This window comes from Trichoderma evansii (assembly GCF_050947405.1).
Source record: "Trichoderma evansii strain SZMC 28006 chromosome Unknown GGI43scaffold_4, whole genome shotgun sequence".
In the NCBI taxonomy this organism is placed as follows: Eukaryota; Fungi; Ascomycota; class Sordariomycetes; order Hypocreales; family Hypocreaceae; genus Trichoderma; species Trichoderma evansii.
Genome location: NW_028145202.1, coordinates 846,954 through 868,237, shown reverse-complemented (window position 1 = coordinate 868,237; position 21,284 = coordinate 846,954). Strand labels below are relative to the sequence as shown.

Sequence of the window (21,284 nt, the reverse complement as noted above, 5' to 3'; positions counted from 1 at the left end):
TGTTGGGCCATTTAAGCTCGTGGATCTCTCAGTATTGGAGCTTGCACTCGCAGCACACCAGACCGTCTTATGGCCCCAGCGACATTAGATCCTCTAACCTGCTTGTAATAGCAATTAAAAGAGCCGTAATTGGCCATTCATTACGTTTTTGATTTTGTTCCAGCTCAACAAAACGTAAGCAGGCTGTTGGTAAGAGACAAGAATACGCAAACCCACATACGAATAACATAGCTGGCACACAGCAGACCACCGAATTTTTAGTTGTGCCGAGATATATTAGGCTGCCTGCTTGAAATCTTACCATGTGCCGAGTGGTTGGTGCATCATTTGCCCTGTGACAGAGCTTGTGCGCAGCAGCCCTATCTAGCGAACGGGCAAGAGCCGATTGTCAGCTTCATGGCGTAACATCCGACGGACCCTCAGAGACCAGCACCGACAGTTGAGTATTAGGGTACTGTCTGACCACAAATAGTAGTATTTCCTTTTTTCATCAAACAAATTATATAACCATGTAGCCAACAGCTTTTAACTTTTACAGTCGAGCAATATTACGCAGTGTACGTATACGCTTACACACTCAACAGCCACTGATTCTCTCTAAAAAGAAAAGCTTATTCGCATCGGAGATTATAGTTGCTATATCACTGATGAATTATGGAATTTCGTATCATGTAGGACAATATCTCTTCTTCTATTGAAGAACATGCCAAGGCGCCTTGACCATATATATAGAGACGACCAACAACATAGACGTCGGATGTAAGCCAATGCACAGCACTAAACATTAACCACACAGCTAGCGGTGCTCTCGAGCCTCATATTCTAAAAATGGGACGGTTTAATCCAATAGCTCAAAGCACGGCTATGGCACGATATATGGGTACGATATGGAGCAGCAAGAAAAGAAACTTTGAGCTTCCCCTTCTCACTGCTCGGTGGCAAAATACGGCTATTCACCCGGCTATGAGATGGAATATTTCCGAACGCCACATGCAAAACATCTGTCAAAAAGGAGAAGCTGTGTCAAATCTGTTTATACGGCAACGGTACTCGGCTCTGAGGCAAAAAAGCCACATGTCGAACCTATACGCGAGGTACCGAAGTGGAGTCCCCTTTGACCGGCGATGGTGAGGCGAGGCGAGCGATCGACAGCACCAACTGTGGGAACAGAGCTGGCGTCGTGAGATGCATCCAGGGTCCAGTCCCAAGAAGCTTGCAACCGCTAGCGCTTAAGCCAAAGCGGGCAAAAAAGTATGTAAAATAAAAGAACAAAAGCGGACTGCTCTGAGGGTCTCACACGTTTACTCTCACTCTGATGGATTCGTGGCTTTGCTTGGCCCCTTGTTCCTTGTTTCTAGCCAAGCCGTGGAAGGGCTCCATTTGTTCCATGAGATGCCGAAGTCTACCGCGCGCAACCCACTTGGGGCTTCTTTCAGACATTCGACGCCAAGACGAAAGAGGCTTCGGTTGCGACCAAGCAGAAAATTCCAAAGCATCTTCGACCGTTGGCCCTTTTAGGCGCTTCTTGCTGTTGTCTTTCGTCTTGGATTCCGCGTTGAATGGCGGCTAAGCCCGGCAGTGTTGTGGGTTGGCGTCTTGGCTCTATGCTCGGCTATGACATATTTCTCTCATCCACTTAAGCGTGTCTCAGACATGGCCGAGACTGTATAAAGTGGCGTTTCGGGGTCGAGCATTGTCTCTTTGCTGTGTTATGCAGAGCATAGAGTTGAGCATAGTGAAGCGGGGAAGATTAATGCCCATTCTGTGTCATTTGCACTTGTATACTACTGTAGCATACTGATACAGTAATAATGTGTTCCTTCATCATATGTGTCTTTTTCCCTCAAAACTCTAGAGACTGGGATCTGTAAATTCGGCCGACAAGATTTGCGGGCTTTTAAACAAAGTTAAGAGGGAACTTTACTAGCGAGAAAACGCCGGCTTACTGCCATGCACGCACCAGAGAGCTTCTAGACAAGCGAGAGAGCTAAAGACCCTCAAAAATGTCATTGTGCCGCGCCCAAGTCAAAAGATGCTGGTTAGTATTCTTTATTACTTACTAGCTAGAGCAAAGGTTTGTGTCTCGTAATGAAATATAGCAACCAATATCCATACCATGTGCCACGCTATGACTCAGGCCAGTTGGCGGCAGAGGCGCCATAGCCAGGACTAGGCTCCGTCAAAGAAAAAAAAGAGACTGTTCCCACTGCGAGATGGATCCCACGCGCTCTTGCCCCCTGTGATGTCAAAAAATGACAACTCGATTAGCCTCGGTAATGGAGCGAGGGTATATTGCTAGTTGAATTACAGCGTAGCATTTTTGGCGGAGAGAGTCTGGAACTGCATTGGTCGAACTGCAGGCGTCCTTTAATTGATCGATATTACAGATGATGCTACTGGATGCTGCTTGCAAAACAGGTTCGCTGCGGAGCAATATATGAATGAGTTTGCAGGGGCAATGAGTTTTGCGCACGCGACTGCAACTGGGAATCCCTACCCTCTCAGAGGCATTTTTTCACTTTAAGCGTCTTTTTCTTCTTCTTCGCAGTTTGACATGCGGAATGCGACCCTGCAGCATCGACGGCCCGAACATGGGAACCGCTTTGTAGGTTATTATATTACCCGTACGCACTATGATTTCCGGTGATCTTCTTTTAATGAGCCAAGACCCAGGTAGTATAATTAGAGATTAGAGGATTTTTTTTTTTTGTTGGGGAGTCAACTGATGACTTAGATAGGCATCACAGAAATTACTAGGTATGTATGGAGTATTAGGTGTCGGTGCATTTACGAGCGGCCGCATCCATACACGTAGGCATATACCTACTGTAAGACGGCGACTTAATAAAATGATGGAGCGCTTTAGGCGCCAATCGCGGCCTCTCTGGACCCTGAAAATCTTCAAGCTACTCAATGAATAGTAGTGTTGTGCATCCAGGGGGCCTGGAATCGGCGTCGCTTATCAGCCTGATGTTCACACATCGCATCGATCCGTCGTCACGTTTTCGCCGCCTGTGCTCTTGAGCTGCTGGGCTGGAGAAGACTGGGGGTTTCCAACACCAGTAGCTGCAGGTCACTCTCCTCAAGCGCAACAACCAACGTATGCTAAAGCCCGCCCCAAGATGGAGATCTGGCGGTGTCGAAAAAGGACCCTCATCCCCAGCTCGATATATCGGCCTTAGTCCTGTGCCTGCAGCTGCGGCTCTGGTTCTTTTTGCTACTGGTAAGGCGGTCGAGGTTTCATATGGAGAAAGGGTCCTGTGACATCATTGGAGGAACTCATATTAGGGGACTATACACTCACCGCACTCTATACCGTATAATTAGTTCACGCCCGCCTACTGGACAATTGCAAGTTGGGAATCCATATTTTTGGTCTGCACTGCGCGTCTAGATGCGGTGGGCATTCTTATGCTTCGTCCAGCTGGAGACGGCGAGCGGTGAAGAGAGGAGGTGACGCGGCAGAAGAATGAAAGCTGAAACAAGAAGTTGCTGTGCTGTCCAAAGCATGAGTAGCAGTCAGATGCGAGGCCAAACGCCAGGTCATAAGATTTACACGTGGAAAAGAGCGGCATAGGCCACCTGTATCCACGCCGTCAGTTTCTATATATGGCTTTTATGACGAATCATCACCGCTGAGCACATGCAGCCACATCTACGGAGCAGATCTACAAGTTGCTTCAGGATAAATGTCCGTCACCCAACCACCGCATTCGGCTTCTTCTCTATGCCCTCAGCTCGCATGTGAGGCAAGGCTCAGCTGGCATTGCCGTCAATCACGGAGTATTCCGTCGAAATAGTCTATTGCAAGTGGCAATAGAGGGGACCGTCCGGCGGTCAACCAACTGCATACGGTAGGTCGGCCAGTATTACGATTGTCCTCTATTCCCACTTCATACGAGTGGCCAGTCCAGTGGCTACTCCGTAGTGGCTCAGCATTAAACCGCACCACCGAGTAGCGTCGATGCTAGTGCACGTTTGAGTAATGCCACCAGAGGCACTGATAGGCCTGAGCAGGTCGATGCGACTGGAATCGGGTAATAGCGCCAGGCACCTGGGCAGTAACAGCATCTCCGACACCTTGCTACTGTCGGGCCCAAAAGCCGTGGGGTTGTTTCTCACTGGGACAGCGCATCTACCAGCCGTGTCGGTGTGCAATAGTGCCGCCACAAAAAGGCCCTTTGGGTAGCTGCTTCATGTAGAGTAGACAGAGCGAAGCGATGCGGAGAACATAATTCAAGCCGTACGGAGCCCCAAAGCTGCACGGCTGATTTACGATTACTATACCGTACAAGTCATGCCCGCGAGCTGTAATGCGCGTGGCTGGAGCCTTGGCAGGCAAAAGGGCCAAAAGGGCGCAAGCGGTGCAGCCAGGCACGTTTCCTAGGCGGTGTTCCATGCCATGCCGCCTATTTCCCAACATCGTAATGAACCAAGTCTGTGAGCGCTAGCCACCTTGGGCAAAGAAGCCCTCTCTTTTTGCTTCTCTGAGAATTCCTCGCCACCGGCCCAAAGAGTCGTGAACACGTCAGTGCTACTTACTAAACCCGTGCTAATCACGGCGGGTGCAAAGTATAATCGAATCAAATCATCAGAGAGCTTAGCAGAGCACGAGGAAATTCCGATCTCCGGAGAAGCGGAAGGGCAAATGCGCCTCTAGTGGCCAAGAGGGCGGACCGTTACCAGCGGGATACGTCGCGATACCAGTCGCCCGCAATCGAGCGATGCTTGCTTGCCCGTCCACTGTGCCCGTCCGGCGTTGCTGTCTGATTTGCTGATATAGGGCCTGGAGGGGCTTGAGATGGATGCTTGCAAGCTGGGGCTCACTACGACACTCTTGGTAATTCATCATCGGTGACCTGCATTATTACTGCTTTAGTCCTGACCGAGCGAGTTCCTGTACTGTAGCTTGTTGGTGCTAGCAGCGCGTCCATGGCACACCGGCCGCTGCCTACCTGCATTATTCTATACTGGTACGAGACGGTTATCGACTAATACGACGTGCTTGAGTCGACACTCCAAATCCCCCACGTACTGTACACTCGTATATATACTGTATAAGCAGGTATGGGCAGGCATGCACTTAATATTTGGTGTGTAATACAGTTTACACACATCCAAAAACAGAGTCTGTTGAAGAACCCACAGAGAGAAACAGGGCAAGGGTTGAGAGCAGGGCAAGGTACGGAGTACCAAAGTCGTCGACTCGCATGCTCGTGCAGGTAGCACAAGCAGCAAGACAGGGCACCTGTGGTAGCATTCGGAATCCGTCCAGGTTCAGAACGCATTTAGATGCCACCACGAGTCCCATAATAAAGGCCAGAATAGGCCGCTTCTTCCCCTGGAAGCATGCAGCTGGCAACTTGAGCCGTCGTTTTAATTAACAAGCTGCACGCACAGTTTCCGTATGTACGAGGTAGATGGCGAGTACTGGCGAGGTACTGTCGCCTGAGAGCTATTCCCGCTGTGGGAGCCATGGCTGAAGCCGCCCAATTAACCGCTAGCGCCTACCCCTGTTCCTGTGGCTCTGGTGCTTGTACGAAGCACCACGGAGAACTTCCTATACTTGCTACTGACACACTGCGTCTTGATCAGTGCTCCGGCCTTGCAGGGGCAGAGACCAACTAGGATTCAATTGCTCTGGCGCTGAGTCTTTGTGGATGAGGTGGTGTGGATGGGGGGGAGCCCTGTTCATCGTGGTGATCATGCCGTCAACCATTCAGGATTCTTGCTGCTAGTATGTACGTGCTAGCAGTAGTGGTGCCTGTAGTGCTACAGGACTAGCAGCTGGAGGAAGTATGTTATGTACTCCGTAGTTGTTGAACATTTGCCTTTTCTCTTCCCTCTTCCTCATCCATATCCCATCTCTCCTCTTCTTTAGCTCAGACTGAAAGCCATCCATCTACTCTGCTGCTATAAGTAACCCGTCTTATTGGTGATTTGCATCTCTCCAATTCGTAGTTGTGTGATTGATGCTGCCACAACATACCTCCGTCCGTCTCTCTTTCAAGCCACTTGCTTGTCCATCTTAGCCGTGCATGCATCGCGCCGTTTGAGCGACCAAGAACCGACCAACCAACCGACTTACACCATTTCGTCTTCTCCGCCATTTCGCTGCGCTGTTGCTGGGACCAAAAGCCCATCAATCAAGGGCCGCTACGACAACAATAACACATCACAAGGCCGCACCGCTCTTCTCTCGAGCTAAGAATACCATTCATTCGTTTGGGACAAGCTTCTCGTGACGGCCGGACTGCCTCTTGAGCTGTTGGCAGCCCCACGACTCGCGCTCGTCCAGATTCATTCATAAATACTTTGGCTTGGAACCCCCCCGGGCAAAAGGTGTGACATGCTCTGACCCTCTCCGAGGTTTTACTCAAGGTCTCCCAAGTCTCAGCATTGCCCTCACCCGACCATAAGTTCCAACCGTCTCGGCAGAACCTTGTTTGAGGCAGCTATTTTTGCGTCTCCAGGCTCTATCCTCTTCCCTGGTTCGCTTTACGTCGCTTTGCTTCGTTTTGCTTCTATTTCTGTTTGTTTCGACTCGCTCTTCCATCGGTGAACGTCTAGCCAGTCTGTCTTCCGAGTGCCAGGACAGCTTATTTCTAGCGTTCTGCATCGCCGACTTTGCGCCGCAAGAACGGTTTCGTCATATACCAGGTACGGCCGGTGGACTTTGGCGCACCTGCAGCGCTCCCGCACTTACAAGGTCGCCACGACAGTACCGCCTAGGTACGGTGTACTTTGCAGCGCACTTGTACTCCGCATTCACGGGCTCAGCCAGGCCAAAAAAAAGTTCACGGCACACTGTTTACCGTGCAAGCAGACAGCCACAGCGAGACTCGCTCGACCCCAACCGAACTATACCGGCAAAATAGGCCCGTCCATCATTTGGACGACCGGGGCTGCTTGGGGATTATTTCGGGAACTCGATTTGAGTTTTGCGGCTGAGGCTTTCGTGACGTGCATTTATTTATTTATTTCTTTGCTTGCTTGCTGTTTATTGCTGCTGCTATCCCCGCTTCCATCTTGCTTTTGACTCGTCATCGTTCCCAACAGGCAGCGAGAGTCACACAGAGAGTGAGCGTGAAGTGAGTGAGTACCCTCGCGAGTACCTGGTACTGTGTACCGAGTACATCCATACCCGACATCAACACGACACATCCCCATCCCGCCTGTAAACTTGGCAGCAATGCAGAGCGCGCTCAGGTGGTTCCAGGGCCCCGACAAGGCCCTTGGGCCAGGCTCCACGGCCGCAGCGCTCGTCGCCCAGACCAGCTCCAGCACCAGCACCGGCTCCAGCGCTGGCTCCAGCACTGGCTCCAGCACCGCCAGCGCTAGACCTAATGCCCTCGCCCGGCCAGCCCACTCCCGCGCCACTGCAAACGCCAGCGACAGTGCCGGCCTGGCACTGGCTGCCTGTGCCGCCTCGCCCGCCCTCGCCGGGTCGCCAACTTCGCTCAACTCGTCGTCGCTGACACAATCACCTTCGCCCCAGCCGGCAACGCCTCCCGACCTCTTGCACGACACATCATCGGCCTCTGCCTCCGCCTCAGCATCTGCCTCTGCCTCTGCCTTTGCTTCTGCCTCATCTTCAACAGCGTCTCCATCGCCGCTGTCCAGACACAGCTCCAGCTTCTGCAGCACCCCCGCATTGCGCGCTGACCCAGACGTCGCAGCACCCTCGCCAGACTCATCGTCCGCATACTCTTGGACCTCAGCCCTTCGCACGACCGAGCACGCCCAGGCCAAGCCCGAGAAGCTCTTTGCTTACCCCCGACCCGACACGACCATCGACGTCGACATCGACATTGACCTGAGCGACTGCGACGACACCGCCGACATGACTACTGGCCCGGGCCTTGACGCTGCCATGGGCCGACCGCGGCAAGACTCGTTTGTCAGCGCCGGCCCCAAGCCCATCTCCATGAACATCCAGAACCGCGACAATGTCAACAGGAATCGTCGCGAGAGTCTCGCCGGCAGCCTGATGGGCGGCGTGAGCTGGGGCGGCATGTCCTTTGGCAGTTTTGTGAGGGACGAGTAAGTGCCTTGATCATTCCTGTCGTCAACTTTTTATCCTTATCTGCCTCTGCTATCGTGTGGGCGCTATAATTATTTTTGCCCCATCTGCACCGTCATCAAGCATCACATTCACCATCCACTGTTGCTTCCACCATATTGCCTTCAGCATCACAGCATCTCTCTTGGACATGCCAATTCGCAGACTGGACGAGGGACATTTTGGCCTCTTCACGCCCCGCGTGCAACCCTTCTTTTTTTCCTCACTCCACCCCTCATATTCGCTCCGAATCCCCCCGCCATCGTTTGCATCATGGGTGTCATCTACTGCAAATTTACCCGCAACATTTTCATCTTCTGTTTATTCTTCTCATTCTATTTGGTTACGGCTGCTAACAAAAAGCCCTTTGCAGCATCATGATGCAAGGAACCTCTCCGTTTACCGGCGGCGCCCACGCGTCTCCATCGTTCCACTCTTCCTCTTATCTACCGAAGCTCGAGGCTAGTTTCATGCGTGACTTCACATGCTGTGGCAAGATTCTGCCCAACTTGCATGACCTGTTGCAGCACTATGAGGAGGCCCACACACAGGCCAGCCCCTCTGCTACGAGGAACAGTGCTTTCAATCAGTACGGCCAGCTGGGCATTCAAGGATCACCGAAGATGCCCTCGAGGGCAACTCCAGGGCCTGGCCAAGGTCCTTCGCAACTGGGACAGCAGCGCTCAATCGGTGGTCCTGGACTCCAGCTGGGCGGGCCGCGAGTTGGCACCTCCATGTTGCAAATGTCCACTTCCATGAGCAACAACTTGAGCGATGACATGGATGCCGTTGCAGATATGGAGATGGATGATGCCCTTGGCGCCATGGACATGGACGATAGCCAGAAGATGCACCAGACTCGGCAGCTATTCGGTCAACAGCAGCGGCCACAGCTCAACATGAACACCTCCGGCATTACTCAAGGTCTCCGAACGTCACAGCCGCCCACCCCCGCAGCTGCCAGCTTCGGATTCCAGAACAACCCCACTGTTTCTTCTGTTAATACCCCTACCCTCACAACCCAGCAACAGATGCCGCAGCAGCAGCAGCAACAGCAGGCCCAACAGGCCGGCATGGGTGACATGGACGAAGACCTCCCTGGTATGCCAATGGGCGGCGACGCTACTGATCTTGGCGATATGACGTTTGGTAACGGCAACAACGCCGCTAACAACGACTCTAATTTCTGCATCAATGATCCCGGCAAGCATTTGTTTAGCCCCAACGGCGCATTCCCGCAGGGTAACCGATCTATACAAGCACAGCTCGCGCAGCTCGGCTTGACTAGCGGCCAGTTTGCGGACCCCGAAGCCAACAAGGCATTGCTTGCCCGATTGCAGAGCATGATGATGCCGGAGGAACACAAGCCATTCAAGTGCCCTGTCATTGGCTGCGAGAAGGCGTACAAGAACCAGAACGGATTGAAGTAGGCTACACCCCTGTTTGCATAATTTGGTTGGCTATAGAGATGCTAACCACCGTATCTAACCAGGTACCACAAGGCTCATGGCCACCAAACTCAGCAACTGCACGAGAACGGTGACGGCACCTTTTCCATCGTCAACCCAGAGACTAGTGCGCCTTACCCGGGTACTATGGGCATGGAAAAGGAGAAGCCATTCAACTGCGAGACGTGTGGCAAGCGCTACAAGAACCTGAACGGTTTGAAATATGTAAGTCCACGCAAGAATGATTAGGCTGCATAATTTTATCCGATGCTGACCCTCTTTTAGCATAAATCCCACTCTCTTCCTTGCAACCCCGAATTTAAGCTTCAAGCACTAGCCGCCGGTCTTAACCTGCCAGGCATTGGAGAAGACGTGATGCTGCAGTGAGTCGCTTGCACATGATGCGTCGGCTGTACTCCTCTGAACGGCATGGATCTGTTCGCGTCACGAGGGGGACCTTCAAACTCCCCGCTATAGTACGATTCCGACTCATCAAGCCTGTGTTGATCTCCTGTGGGGCATCCTCCAGGGGCGATCAACTCGCCTTGCGCTGTACGCTTGCTCTCCATGCTCAGACTCATGTACATTCACTCTTCTTTTTGCCTTGCAAATTTTACGGCACATGGCGACGGCGTTTAATCCTGGGCTGGTTCCCTGAGACGAAATGAATTCGAGGTTGCTGGTTTCTAGATGGTCGCCTCTCCCCCTTATCTGGGGTTCCCACATTGATGGCGCGCTCGCTCGCTACCCCCCACCAGATGCGCATCAGCGAAGCAGATCATTCCTGTCATCGGATGGCCACTAATACTATGTACTACTAGCGGTGGTACATGATGCTACGGCCAAATTACCAGAACTGGAAGGACCTGATCCCGTCTTCTGAGTTGCATTGAGCCTCTTTCTCACCTCAGTTTGTTCATGATCTGTGTGTTTTTTTGTTTACCCCATCGCGATGCATTTTCTATAGACAGACTGCCGGCTGGCACCGCGAACGCACCCTTTTAGCTTACTGGGCAACAACAAAAGTTCGCTCAAGAGGATGATGACAAGATGTCTCAAATTTGAAATAGCGGAAAAATGACTACAAAAAAATACGAAAGAGCGTTTATGAGTTTGTACGATGGGAGATTTTCTAGTCTTTTATGCTATGTCTCTTGGGGAGAATTGGTGCTGCATTGGACGGAAAAAAAAATATGGTATTTTGTCACGTTGTTCTTGGGCGGTTTTGGTTTTTTTCCAGGCTCATTTCTTGTGTTTTCTTTCGTTACTACCCTCTGATGTTTCTAAACGGTTTGGATTGGATTGAAATTTTTGTTTTAATTTCCACGCGCTGCTCTCCTCGCCCTCTATTCAACACCCCTGCCACCAAAGAGGAGTTTGAGATGAGAGAGCAATCTGGTATTTTTCTTTTTTTATATAGTGTTTTTTGGGAAGGGGGTTTTTTTGGTGAAAAAAATTTCTCTGGGTGGTGGAACAAAACAAAAAAGGGAATGGAGATACATAAAAAGTTGCGTATTTTCTTTATGCTTAAACAGGAAATGGTTTATAGAGAGCAATTCAAAGGGCAAAAAGGAGCTATTTTGCTCTTATTACTTAATCTGTTGTGAGCAGGGGAAAACAAAGCGTCTCTAGTGAAAAGCATATAGATTGAATGTTTAGCTCGTTATTTGCATGGTCACTCCGATGTATTCCTCCGATGTATTCCTCGCGTACTGCCCTTATCTATCAAACGTGTGTACTTGTAATCCCGCCAAATAAGGCTGAAGATAGGCCCTGTCAGACAAGGGCATATCGTTACCGCTTTGAGGCGGAGGAGCAAAGGTTCCTTCTACTTCCTGTATGTACATGCGACGCGTGTTTTCCTATGCAAGTAAGTTGTGATTAATAGCCGGCGGAGCGAGAGCCGAAATAGACGGAGGATTAATATCCCACATTTACGAAGTGTCAAGGGGGGGGGCGCGAGGAGGAAGAAGTGGACAGATAAGAAAGGGGGGGAACGGACCAGAGGAAGAAGTAGGTAAATGCAACAGTATATATGTATCATGATTCTATAGACATCGACTAAACAGAACTATCTCACAAGCATACCATTTCATGAAAAGCAAGCAAAGTAAGCAAGCAACCAACTCCCTGAAATGCTCATTGGATAAGTAATTAAAGAAATGCTCCCCCGTTCCCCCAAAAGCCAGAAACGGAAAAAAAGGTGAAAAGTGCTCTCATATCATCGTATGCATTTCTTTAAACGAGCAATCCGAAGCAAACGCCAAAAACAGCTTCCTCAGGAAGATCGAAGCATCATCTTCCTCAAGAAGCTTCATCGGTGATCTTTGGCCTGATGTTCGGGTAATAAAAAAAGCTAATAGGCGCGGGTTGCGGCATGTAAATCTTCATATCGTATCAAGGAATCCTTTCTACGATATCTCCACGTCTTCGTCATCGTCATCGCCCTCAGACTCGACGATCTGCATCTGAGTACTGCTGCTGATACTTTCCTTACGAGTGCCATGCCCCGTGCCATCGCTATACCGGCCCGATACACTCCCCCACTCGAGGTCGTCGCCCGCAACGACTCGGCCCTCCATGTCGATCTCCTGCGAGAGCTCGACCAGGGCGCTGCGGGGGAGACGAAGGAAGCCTTGAGTACGAACGATGCGGCCCCAGTGTGTCATGCAGAATGTTGCCGCTCTCTTGCGCAGCCATTCTTCGCTCGCCAGTCCTGAACAATACCAGATGACGCAAGCATGCTCGACATCGAGCTCTTTGGCTAGGCGGTTTACACACAAGAGGCGAAGGTGTGGGATGTTGTATATATTGGACATGACCAAGAGGCCGGCAACATCAGAGAGGTCCGTGGTGGCGTCACTGTCCGTCTCCACCGTGCCGTGGATGTTATCAGTGTAGAGATAGAGTAGGAATGCCTTGACAACTGAATATGGCTCGGGGATATGCATCTTCTTAGTGTGAAATTCCGCCATCTGAGCGTTATACAGGCGCGCAAAGTGCGGCCACCGTGCTTGCAGGATGAGCTTATGGACGTGAATGGGTGTAGAGGTTGGTGTATCTGCAGAAAGCCAGCCTTGGTCTTTGTTTCCATCATCGGCTCGAATGAGCCCAGAGCTTAACGTATCATCACTGTCGGCATCATCAGCAAGCGCTGTGATGATAAAGTCTGTACCACTCCCGGACTCGGGAGGCTGGTTAAACAGCTTGGCAAGATCCGCACCAAGGCCCTTGGAAGGCTGATCAGAAAGTCTGGTGGTAAAGGATGGCCTGGACTGAGCTAAACTTTCCGGTGCTAGATTGTTTCCAAGAAAGCCATATCGTCGAAGATCGACTTCCATGATATCGCTACAATGGATCACGTCAGTAAAGATAGAGCAAGCAAGGGTCATCTATCGTTTTATCTCACCTGAGGTACTCTTCATATCCGTTAGGGCCCAAGTCAGTTGAGGCAGGATCAACTGGACAGCCCAGGAGCCACGCTTTGGTGCCATCTTCGTTCATGGTACAGTAGTGCCATCTATATCCGGTTTTGAAGATTTCGCGGCCGTCAGCAAGCTTCTGCCACCGCAGAGTGCTGAGATCTAATGCCGATAGAGAGCATTCTCTGTGAGTAATAGTCGCTGCAGGAGTTACAAAGTCGAGCAACGTTCCGGAAGAGTAAGCGTGGAAATGGATGCCAGATCCTTGAGATGGCACAGTTGGCCCTGAAACAAATTTGAGGGCGGATATAGACCCGGGTGCCATTGGCGCATAAGATTTTACTTGGAAAGATGGAGGGTTTACTTGAGCGGTCCTGGAATTTGCAGCGTATCCAGAAGTGCCAACGACAGGATTTGCTGCCCCTGTGTAAGGCGGCCTGGGAGAACTACTAGTTCTGTGGGCAGAGTGGCGATCAAAGACGCCAAAATGAGGTCGTGAGTCGAATTCTGGGCTTCCCTTCAGATCAAGCCACCACAGGTCACTAATCTTGTCCATGTCTTCGCTGAGGCCGCCAAAGACCCAAACACGATCGCCCCAGATATAGGCCGAGTGGTCAAAGCGACCGACGAAACGCCATGCCTTTGACCATGTAAACGTCTTGAGGTCGAGGTAGCAAATATCGTCCAACACATAATTGTTCTGGCCAGTGATGCCACCGATGATGAATAGCTTATCCTCGTGCAGCACCGCGGCGTGTCTTGCTCTGCCTTTTGGTATCGGGCCAGACACCAGAGGTTGTGTCCAGTGGGCTGTTTTCAAGTCGAAGATGATAAGGTCAGATAGGTAGGTTCGATGCTCGTTCTCGCCGCCAAAGACCAGTAATTTGTCGCCTTTGTACAATGTCGCCGTGTGGCCTGTGGAAAAGTTAGTTAGTGTCTGTCATGATGGAGATTAAGAAAGAGATAATCGAACAAAAACGTACCCATGCGCACCCCAGGAATATCGCCATAGTTATCTACCAAGTTCCATTGATGGGTTGCCAGATCCAATCGCAGGACATGATTGTACACCTCGTCAGTGTATTGGTCAAAACCGCCAAAGGCGTAGATCTGATTGTTCCCGCAGTATGTCACAGACGCATTGACGAGGCACGCAGGTCTCTGGCCAAGCGTACGGGTAACTTTGGGACGGTATCCATCGACTAGAGGGCGAGCCTTAGCGGGAGAGTTTGGCATAATGTAGGTATTATTGGAGGCCGAGGCAGGCGACTGAACGGCGCTCATGGCGTCTGTTGAAGTCTGGCTGACAAGACTGGTCTGCGGCGTCCCGCCGGCATGGGTCGCCAGGCCTTGGCCGAAAATGCTGACAGAAGATGTCGATGGGCCGGGGGTAGACGGTTGCGCCATGGTGAAACTCGATCAAGATGAACAAAAGACCATCTCAGGCGCGCTGCAATCCGACGTAAACTGGCGGCGACAAGCCCAAAAGCGACAGAATGAAAACCGCAAAGGAGTGATGCGATAACGGCCGGTCTCAGCGCTTGGAGACTTGCACGGGTCCTCGTGGTGGATTCGACGATGTTTGTAGGTTAAGCGTTGGACGGCGCATGTGAGGTGAGGGTCGCAGATTTGCGGAGCATCGAAACAAAGTCTCGTTCGTCAAATCCCACACCGACTAGTTAATTTTTTTCTTTGCCGCGCACGCTTTTCCTAATGCGATTAGCAACTCGGCCGTTACTCAGTGTGGCGGTACCCAGTGTGGTGCAGTACATTGTTGCCTAGACAACGAAGCGGGTGGGGCTATAGTAAATAAAAAGAAATGCATTAGGCGTCACCGTCTTGGAATATCCCCCCCTCACTGCCAAATGCAAAACTTATACATCCTAACGAATCTTCGAACCATATCGCTCAATACGAAAAGAATCCATAACGAAACACCTACTTCTAGAGAAAAATCGCTACTCGAACCAATATTTGTGTTGCTGGGGGGGATTTTCCTTGGCGAAGCGACACGTGCTCTTTTGCTATCACTTCATTACACATTGAATATACATCAGAAATAATCCTTCATCATGACTTCTGTAGCAGGATCAAGTCCTGCTAAAACCCACAAGGGTATTTTTTCTAAGCGTACCGGCACCGAAAGAATTCCTCTCACTCCTTCACCTCGCAATTCTCTCAACCTAAACTCTTCTCCGTTCACTCCTGAGAATGCCAAGGGTTCCAAACCTACCTATAGCGGGAACTTGATGGCTCACTATGGCCGGACATCATCATCTACTACCAACTCTCAGCGAGAGTCTCAGCGAGAGTCTCAGCAAGAATCCCAGCGAGAATCTCATCGGGACTCTTCCAAGTCCAAAACTCTTGCACTCGGAGTGTCTGATTACGCACTTACCGGTACCGGCCTTTCCACGAGCCCTCCTGCTCCGAAGAAGAAGGGATCGCTTCGACAAAAGCCAAGCAAGACGACAGTGAACTACAACGGCGACCGCTTCATCCCCAACCGTGCAGCCAGCTCTGCAATCGCCAATACTGGATCGAGCAAAGCCAGTGCCCCTGAGAGAAAGAAGAGATCCAAGCCAAGTAGCTCGGAGAGACCACCTGCCCCCGAATCAGAGGACGACGACGAAGAAGCTGCTTCGGCTTTGGAGGGCTTGAGCATCCTCGACGACGATGAGGATGAAGGCTACGTCCGCCCCTCCCCAAATACTGTGGCCTATCAAGATTCTCTTGCCAATGCTTGCGGTGTGAGTCTCAAGACTCGAATCCTGGAGTTTAAGCCTGCTGCGCCGGAGTCGTCCAAGCCCATCGATCTCCGCCAGCAGTACAATAGACCTCTGAGACAGGCTGGTTCTAGCTCTGCCCAGGCTCGCCGGCGCATTGCTACTGCCCCTGAGCGTGTTTTAGATGCACCTGGTCTGATTGACGACTATTATCTCAACTTGTTGGACTGGAGCTCTGGCAATCAAGTTGCTATCGGCCTTGAGCGCAGCGTTTACGTCTGGTCGGCAGATGAGGGCAGTGTCAGCTGCCTGATGGAGACTACCCCCGACACATACATTAGCAGTGTCAAGTGGTCCGAGGATGGTGCTTATGTCGGCGTTGGTCTCGGAACAGGCGAGGTCCAGATCTGGGATGTAGCTGAGAGCCAAAAGATTCGAAGCATGTTTGGGCATGACACGCGTGTTGGCGTCATGGGCTGGAACAAGCATCTGCTTTCTACTGGCGCCAGAAGCGGACTCGTTTTCAACCACGATGTTCGAATTGCTGAACACAAAGTTGCCGAGCTGGTCTCACATACCTCTGAGGTGTGCGGTCTCGAATGGCGGTCTGATGGCGCTCAACTTGCTACCGGCGGCAACGACAACTTGGTCTCCATCTGGGATGCCCGCTCCCTGTCGGTGCCCAAGTTCACCAAGGCCAACCACAAGGCGGCAGTCAAAGCGCTCGCATGGTGCCCCTGGAACGCCAACCTGCTTGTCACCGGCGGTGGTTCATACGACCGACACATTCACTTTTGGAACTCCACCACGGGAGCGCGAGTCAACAGCATCGACACTGGCTCTCAAGTTACATCCCTCCGCTGGAGCCCCCACTACCGCGAGATCGTGAGCTCAAGTGGCTTCCCAGACAACTCTCTGAGTGTCTGGGCCTATCCTACCCTGGTCCGCAATGTCGAAATTCCTGCTCACGAGAGCCGTGTCCTTCACAGCTGCCTCAGCCCCGACGGTCAGATGCTAGCCACCGCTGCTGCCGACGAAAGCTTGAAGTTCTGGAAGATCTTTGAGAAGAAGGCCGGGTCCAGTGCCGGTGCTGGTGGTGCAGGAGCATCTGGAAAGGCCGAGATGGCCAAGCAGATGACAATTCGGTAGATGGCGGTCTCATGGTGGCTATTACTCATCAATCAATCTCAAGGTGAAGTATGTAAGCCTTTTAAATGGCGTCTCTCTTTCTCTATCGGCGGAGCATCTGCTTTCGAAATGGCGTTTGGGGGATTGCCGTCTGCTATTCTCTCTGCACGTGGTAAGAAAGTGCTTCTCCACGGAATAAATAGGATGGATCGGATCTGAACATGAGCTATGATGGAATGTCTAAGACAAGGAGCCACCAAGAAACCCAAAATTTTTTTCTTGTAATTACTTGCTACGTTATGTTTTATGCGGATATTGGTTTCAATGGGAGGTCTGGCGTTTTGGGGAGGGTAAAGGAATAGCCTGATTTGGCGTCCTTCAACCACCGCATTTGCGGGAGGGATTTTGGAAAAGTCTTGTAGCTTAGATAATGTTGAATGAATATTTTGTTTGAACACAATACAGATTCTGAATAAAAATAGGGTCATTGCGTGCAAGCGATTTATAGAAAAGTCATTATACTGCATATGCTCGTATCATGATAACAGATGAGCTTCACTGTGTAGTGCGAACGCACGCTTTAGAGAGATGTCGGCCGAGTTGAACCCCAAGTAAGGTCATCGGCGCTAAGTCAATGAAAAAGTCGTTTTTCAGAGGTGCTTTTAAGTAAGGTTCAGCGCTGTCGCCTGCTAGTTGCAGGCAGCGCAGTAGTTGAGCTAGCCATGACTAAGCAGAAGAGCCCTCTAGAAGTGGAAATCTACCCATTGCCGCCAACTCTAACCATTGCATACCTTTGCAGTTGGACGGACCGACACCACTACCCTCTACGCTGCACGCCTGAGCGCGCATTCAAGAATTGCTACTAAAGGAATCTATCTGTGCACACAACAGCATCCATTCTCCCTTTTTACTCTGCCAAAGGGGCGGCTGCAGCGACGTTGCCGAGTACCAATACAGTGCTTGGCTACCACCAGAGCGGCTACCCACCGACTTGTGTACGCCTACAAACGGCCGCCTAGCGATAGGCTGCACGCTCCCTCGACCAGCCAGAGACGAAGGAAAAGAAAGCGAAATCCACGACATCTAAGACTGTGCTTTAATAAGCGATCGATATTTTTTTTTTTTCGACTGTGATTCGGTTACGGTACGATTTTTGCATCTAGTTTGACAGCCTTCTGAAACAGAGATTCTCTCGTTGAGGGGCCTCTGGCGACATTCCCAAGTGCAAAACCAGCATCAGTCGGGTGACATCGGTGTAGACCGAGCAGCGCTGCCAATATGTCGAACCAGGCTGTCGGAAGCGTTTACCAAACGATCATCGAGGAGGTGATCAACAGTTCGCGAGTCGATTTCGAGGAGAGCGGTGTTGAAGAGGCTGTACTGGAGGAGCTGCGATTGGTAAGTAATTCAGTCATTCGTGTCCCGACTTTTGCGAGTCTGTTCGTTTCCATCAACCCGCCCGCTGCACCTCTGCTCGCATCACCACGATCCATCTCTGGTCTCGCGACTGCATCTTCACTTTCCAGATTCTCCACGAGAAACAGAAACAAAAGTCAGTTTTTCGCACGCAAGAGCAAGATGCTTCTGCGCAGAGACTCGTGGCTCCCTGAGAGGGGACGCAGGAATCTGGGGTGGAGAGGAGTGGCGGGTTGGGTTCGGGGAATCGGGGGGCGACACAGCACTATTTGGAGCCCTTTTTAAGTCCAGAGAGACCCCCCTGGCCCCCTCAAAACTCACTTGCCACCCGCCAAATCCGGTGACCCTCCAAACAGGCAGGAATTGGGCACCGGCGCCTGATTGGACCGCCAGTGGTCACCTCCCCGTGCCTCAATTTCACGTGTGGTTCGAGTCACAGCGCAGCTCAGCACAGCACCTTGTGAGCCGCTGCTGGCAACACAACGAACTTACACACATTGCCCTTCTATTTCTTTTCACCCTTTTTCAATAGCTTTCACAGCTTATTTCTCGTTTTTATAGCCTTGCTGATACTAATTCTCTCTCACTAGGGATGGCAACAGAAGCTTTCTCAGCTCGATGTGGCCCGGTTTCCCTGGGATCCCAAGCCTGAGCCTGCCCCACCAACCGCATCTGTTCCACCTCCTAACACAGCTACACCGGCGCAGACACAACCTCAGTTTTCTACGCCATTGCCAATGCCAACGGCGAGTCCTCCCGGTGGGATACTGAATGGCGTCAAACCAGAGCCTTATGTGAAGGCAGAGCCAGGCATCAAGCAGGAGCCTGGCACGCAGCAGCCCTATCCCAATTACAATGGCATGGAAAACAAAAACAGCGTGGCTGCCAACAGAGCTGCCCAGCAACTCCAGGCTCAGTACGGAGTGCGAGCGCAGGACTCCATAAATGCGATACAACAGGGCCGCATAGGACAGCCTCAGTTGCAAACACCCCAGCCAGGACAGCCGTCGGGACCCATATTACCGCAACAACAGTCATCGGAACATCAACATTTGGGCAATGCTCAGGTTGATGGTGCGGGCGATGCCATGCTGGAAGATTCTTCAGATGATGAAGAAGAGAGCTTTGAAGGCGTCCTTCTGCGGCATGGGGTCAACGGTAACCCGGAGGAGCTTGGAAGAGTCGACATCGATCGTATCCTTCACGATCAGATTGCTGCCAAGGCTAAAAGCATGGAAGGAGGTGGTTTGATGCTGTCTCTAAAGGAGGCTGCAAAAAACCAACCCAAGTCTAAGAAGCTGAGGAGTAAAGGAAAGAGCCCTGCTGGCGTAGCTGCATATGATGGTGGAGATGATGACGACGTCGAAATCGATGAAGACGCCATTAACTCTGATCTCGATGACCCTGATGAGGATCGAGATGATGACGAGGTCGACGATGAAGGCCTGGGCCACATTATGCTCTGCATGTACGACAAGGTCCAGCGCGTCAAGAACAAGTGGTACGTGTAAAAACAGCGAGCTACGCTCAAGTGTTGAAGCTTCTCCCTTTTTGTTTTCATCCGTACTAACTCTTTGAATAGGAAGTGTACTCTTAAAGATGGTGTCTTGACGGTTAACGGTAAGGAATACGTTTTTAACAAAGCAACTGGCGAGTACGAGTGGTAGCGAAATCTACGAGGGCAATTCGCCTTATAGTTGCTTTGCGGTCTCATACATGCTACCCGAGAAGAACCCCGTTTGGCTCAGTGCTATCTATTTTCAGTGGCTTGTCGTTAGCCATTTATACCTCCACTTGTCTACTTTAATCTGGCTTTTGCTCGCTCTCTTTTACTTTATTTATCAACTACGAAAATGAAATGCCAAGATATGAAATATCAAAAAGAAAAAAAAAATTTTGAAATCGCGGAGCAGTTGCTGGTAATACGAGAATGAGGTTATTTTCAAGGGACCAACACAGTTAGCTTTCTTTTGCCCCTAGGAGGAGATGGCTATTCTTTCGTTTTTCCCTTAACTTCTTTCAACGAACGCTGGACATGATTTGAACGGCTAAAGTGCGCATGAATGCGTTTCGGGCCATGTATGTACATTCTAAGCCAAACATAAATTGGTTGTAACGTCAGCAAGATGAGCAAGTGCACCGCAGAAGAAAACAAGTGCTGGATCAAACGACTCCAGGGGCGCAATGGTAATCAATAGGGGGCCGCATACGAAGTAATATGAAATGGCTATTTTCCGTTTGATCCAAAGGCGCTCTTCGTATTACTAGTAGCAGTAGTAATTGTAGCAGTAAGCCAAGCGCAGCTGAGCCCACCGAGCCGCCTCGGCGTTAATGCAGGATGCGCAATCCGCTCCGTCTTGGTGTCCTGCCAGATTGAGGTAGTTTTTTTCTGCTCACCCCCCAAGGGCCATAAACCGGCCTCTCTCACGGTCACAGGTATGCTAAGCACAGAGAAGAGGAAATTACTGGGCCGCGGCAAAACCAATTTGAGGCATTTACCAAGACAGGGGCAAGATGCCGGGAAGCGTCTAGCCTAGGCATATGACCGCATCTTGGGAGAGCAAGACCTTGAGTAAACGATCGCTTGTCGCGGGTCCGCTTCCGCGCGTTTGTATGGCGCCGTGGGCCATGGATCCTTCGCCGTCCCCCGATGAACTTCGCCGACGCCTAGTTGTTGTCGTAGACTATACGTGATGAGAGCGACGAGGAAACAAGGGGGGTGCTCCCCGCTTCTGGTTACGAAGTGGCGGTGTTCAGTCAAAATTGGGAAAGCTGAATATTTGGGGCAAAGCAGAGAACCTGTTTGATTAGATTAAATGAAGAGCACACCACTCCTACTGTGGAAATGGGGAGAGCGGAGGGGTTGCGAGTCCATCTTGAACAGCTTGCTTATCCCAGATTCCCAGAGATCTCACCCCAGATACACCGAGCAGCAAGGTATCGCCACATAAAACAGCATTCGTGGAGGAATATCGCTGGAAATGCCGCTCAAGCTGGTGGTGTTCATGTTGCTACAGGATACTGCGTGAGGGTGCATGAGGGAGCATGAGGATGAGCAGACGGGTAAAGTACGAGGGTGGGG

The 21,284-nt window shown here is 51.1% G+C and overlaps 5 protein-coding genes across 5 annotated transcripts; 3 read left to right on the top strand and 2 right to left on the bottom strand.

Annotated features, from left to right (window-relative positions):
- Nucleotides 1-8,243: 8,243 nt before the first annotated feature.
- On the top strand, nucleotides 8,244-10,275 carry GGI43DRAFT_288421 (zinc-coordinating transcription factor SFP1). The gene is made up of 3 exons (XM_083201336.1): nucleotides 8,244-9,488; nucleotides 9,555-9,735; nucleotides 9,796-10,275. Exons 1-3 carry the CDS (start codon nucleotides 8,440-8,442, stop codon nucleotides 9,895-9,897), a joined length of 1,332 nt encoding a protein of 443 aa, XP_083063263.1. The 5' UTR covers nucleotides 8,244-8,439; the 3' UTR covers nucleotides 9,898-10,275.
- Nucleotides 10,276-11,528: 1,253 nt separating this feature from the next.
- GGI43DRAFT_397955 (uncharacterized protein) lies at nucleotides 11,529-14,558 on the bottom strand. The gene is made up of 3 exons (XM_083205169.1): nucleotides 13,916-14,558; nucleotides 12,920-13,847; nucleotides 11,529-12,858 (listed from the first exon to the last, which is right to left on the bottom strand). Exons 1-3 carry the CDS (start codon nucleotides 14,337-14,339, stop codon nucleotides 11,922-11,924), a joined length of 2,289 nt encoding a protein of 762 aa, XP_083063262.1. The 5' UTR covers nucleotides 14,340-14,558; the 3' UTR covers nucleotides 11,529-11,921.
- Nucleotides 14,559-14,792: 234 nt separating this feature from the next.
- On the top strand, nucleotides 14,793-16,826 carry GGI43DRAFT_288178 (WD40-repeat-containing domain protein). The gene has a single exon (XM_083201333.1). It carries the CDS (start codon nucleotides 15,005-15,007, stop codon nucleotides 16,805-16,807), a length of 1,803 nt encoding a protein of 600 aa, XP_083063261.1. The 5' UTR covers nucleotides 14,793-15,004; the 3' UTR covers nucleotides 16,808-16,826.
- Nucleotides 16,697-17,474, bottom strand: GGI43DRAFT_288374 (uncharacterized protein). The gene has a single exon (XM_083201335.1). The coding sequence runs from the start codon at nucleotides 17,311-17,313 to the stop codon at nucleotides 16,846-16,848; it is 468 nt and encodes a 155-aa protein (XP_083063260.1). The 5' UTR covers nucleotides 17,314-17,474; the 3' UTR covers nucleotides 16,697-16,845.
- A 493-nt stretch (nucleotides 17,475-17,967) lies between these two features.
- GGI43DRAFT_288181 (transcription initiation factor IIA large subunit) lies at nucleotides 17,968-20,419 on the top strand. The gene is made up of 3 exons (XM_083201334.1): nucleotides 17,968-18,184; nucleotides 18,793-19,703; nucleotides 19,785-20,419. The coding sequence occupies exons 1-3, from the start codon at nucleotides 18,065-18,067 to the stop codon at nucleotides 19,867-19,869; spliced, it is 1,116 nt and encodes a 371-aa protein (XP_083063259.1). The 5' UTR covers nucleotides 17,968-18,064; the 3' UTR covers nucleotides 19,870-20,419.
- The last annotated feature ends 865 nt before the right edge of the window (nucleotides 20,420-21,284 follow it).

Bases quoted from the DNA above. Each gene is read 5' to 3' on its own strand.
- GGI43DRAFT_288374 (XM_083201335.1), bottom strand. From the start codon at position 17,313: ATGCAGTATAATGACTTTTCTATAAATCGCTTGCACGCAATGACCCTA.
- GGI43DRAFT_288421 (XM_083201336.1), top strand. From the start codon at position 8,440: ATGATGCAAGGAACCTCTCCGTTTACCGGCGGCGCCCACGCGTCTCCA. The intron at 9,489-9,554 runs GTAGGCTACACC...GTATCTAACCAG, and splicing joins AAGAACCAGAACGGATTGAA to GTACCACAAGGCTCATGGCC. The intron at 9,736-9,795 runs GTAAGTCCACGC...ACCCTCTTTTAG, and splicing joins ACCTGAACGGTTTGAAATAT to CATAAATCCCACTCTCTTCC.
- GGI43DRAFT_288178 (XM_083201333.1), top strand. From the start codon at position 15,005: ATGACTTCTGTAGCAGGATCAAGTCCTGCTAAAACCCACAAGGGTATT.
- GGI43DRAFT_288181 (XM_083201334.1), top strand. From the start codon at position 18,065: ATGTCGAACCAGGCTGTCGGAAGCGTTTACCAAACGATCATCGAGGAG. The intron at 18,185-18,792 runs GTAAGTAATTCA...CTCTCTCACTAG, and splicing joins TACTGGAGGAGCTGCGATTG to GGATGGCAACAGAAGCTTTC. The intron at 19,704-19,784 runs GTACGTGTAAAA...CTCTTTGAATAG, and splicing joins CAGCGCGTCAAGAACAAGTG to GAAGTGTACTCTTAAAGATG.
- GGI43DRAFT_397955 (XM_083205169.1), bottom strand. From the start codon at position 14,339: ATGGCGCAACCGTCTACCCCCGGCCCATCGACATCTTCTGTCAGCATT. The intron at 13,848-13,915 runs GTACGTTTTTGT...ACTTTTCCACAG, and splicing joins TATTCCTGGGGTGCGCATGG to GCCACACGGCGACATTGTAC. The intron at 12,859-12,919 runs GTGAGATAAAAC...GATCCATTGTAG, and splicing joins GGATATGAAGAGTACCTCAG to CGATATCATGGAAGTCGATC.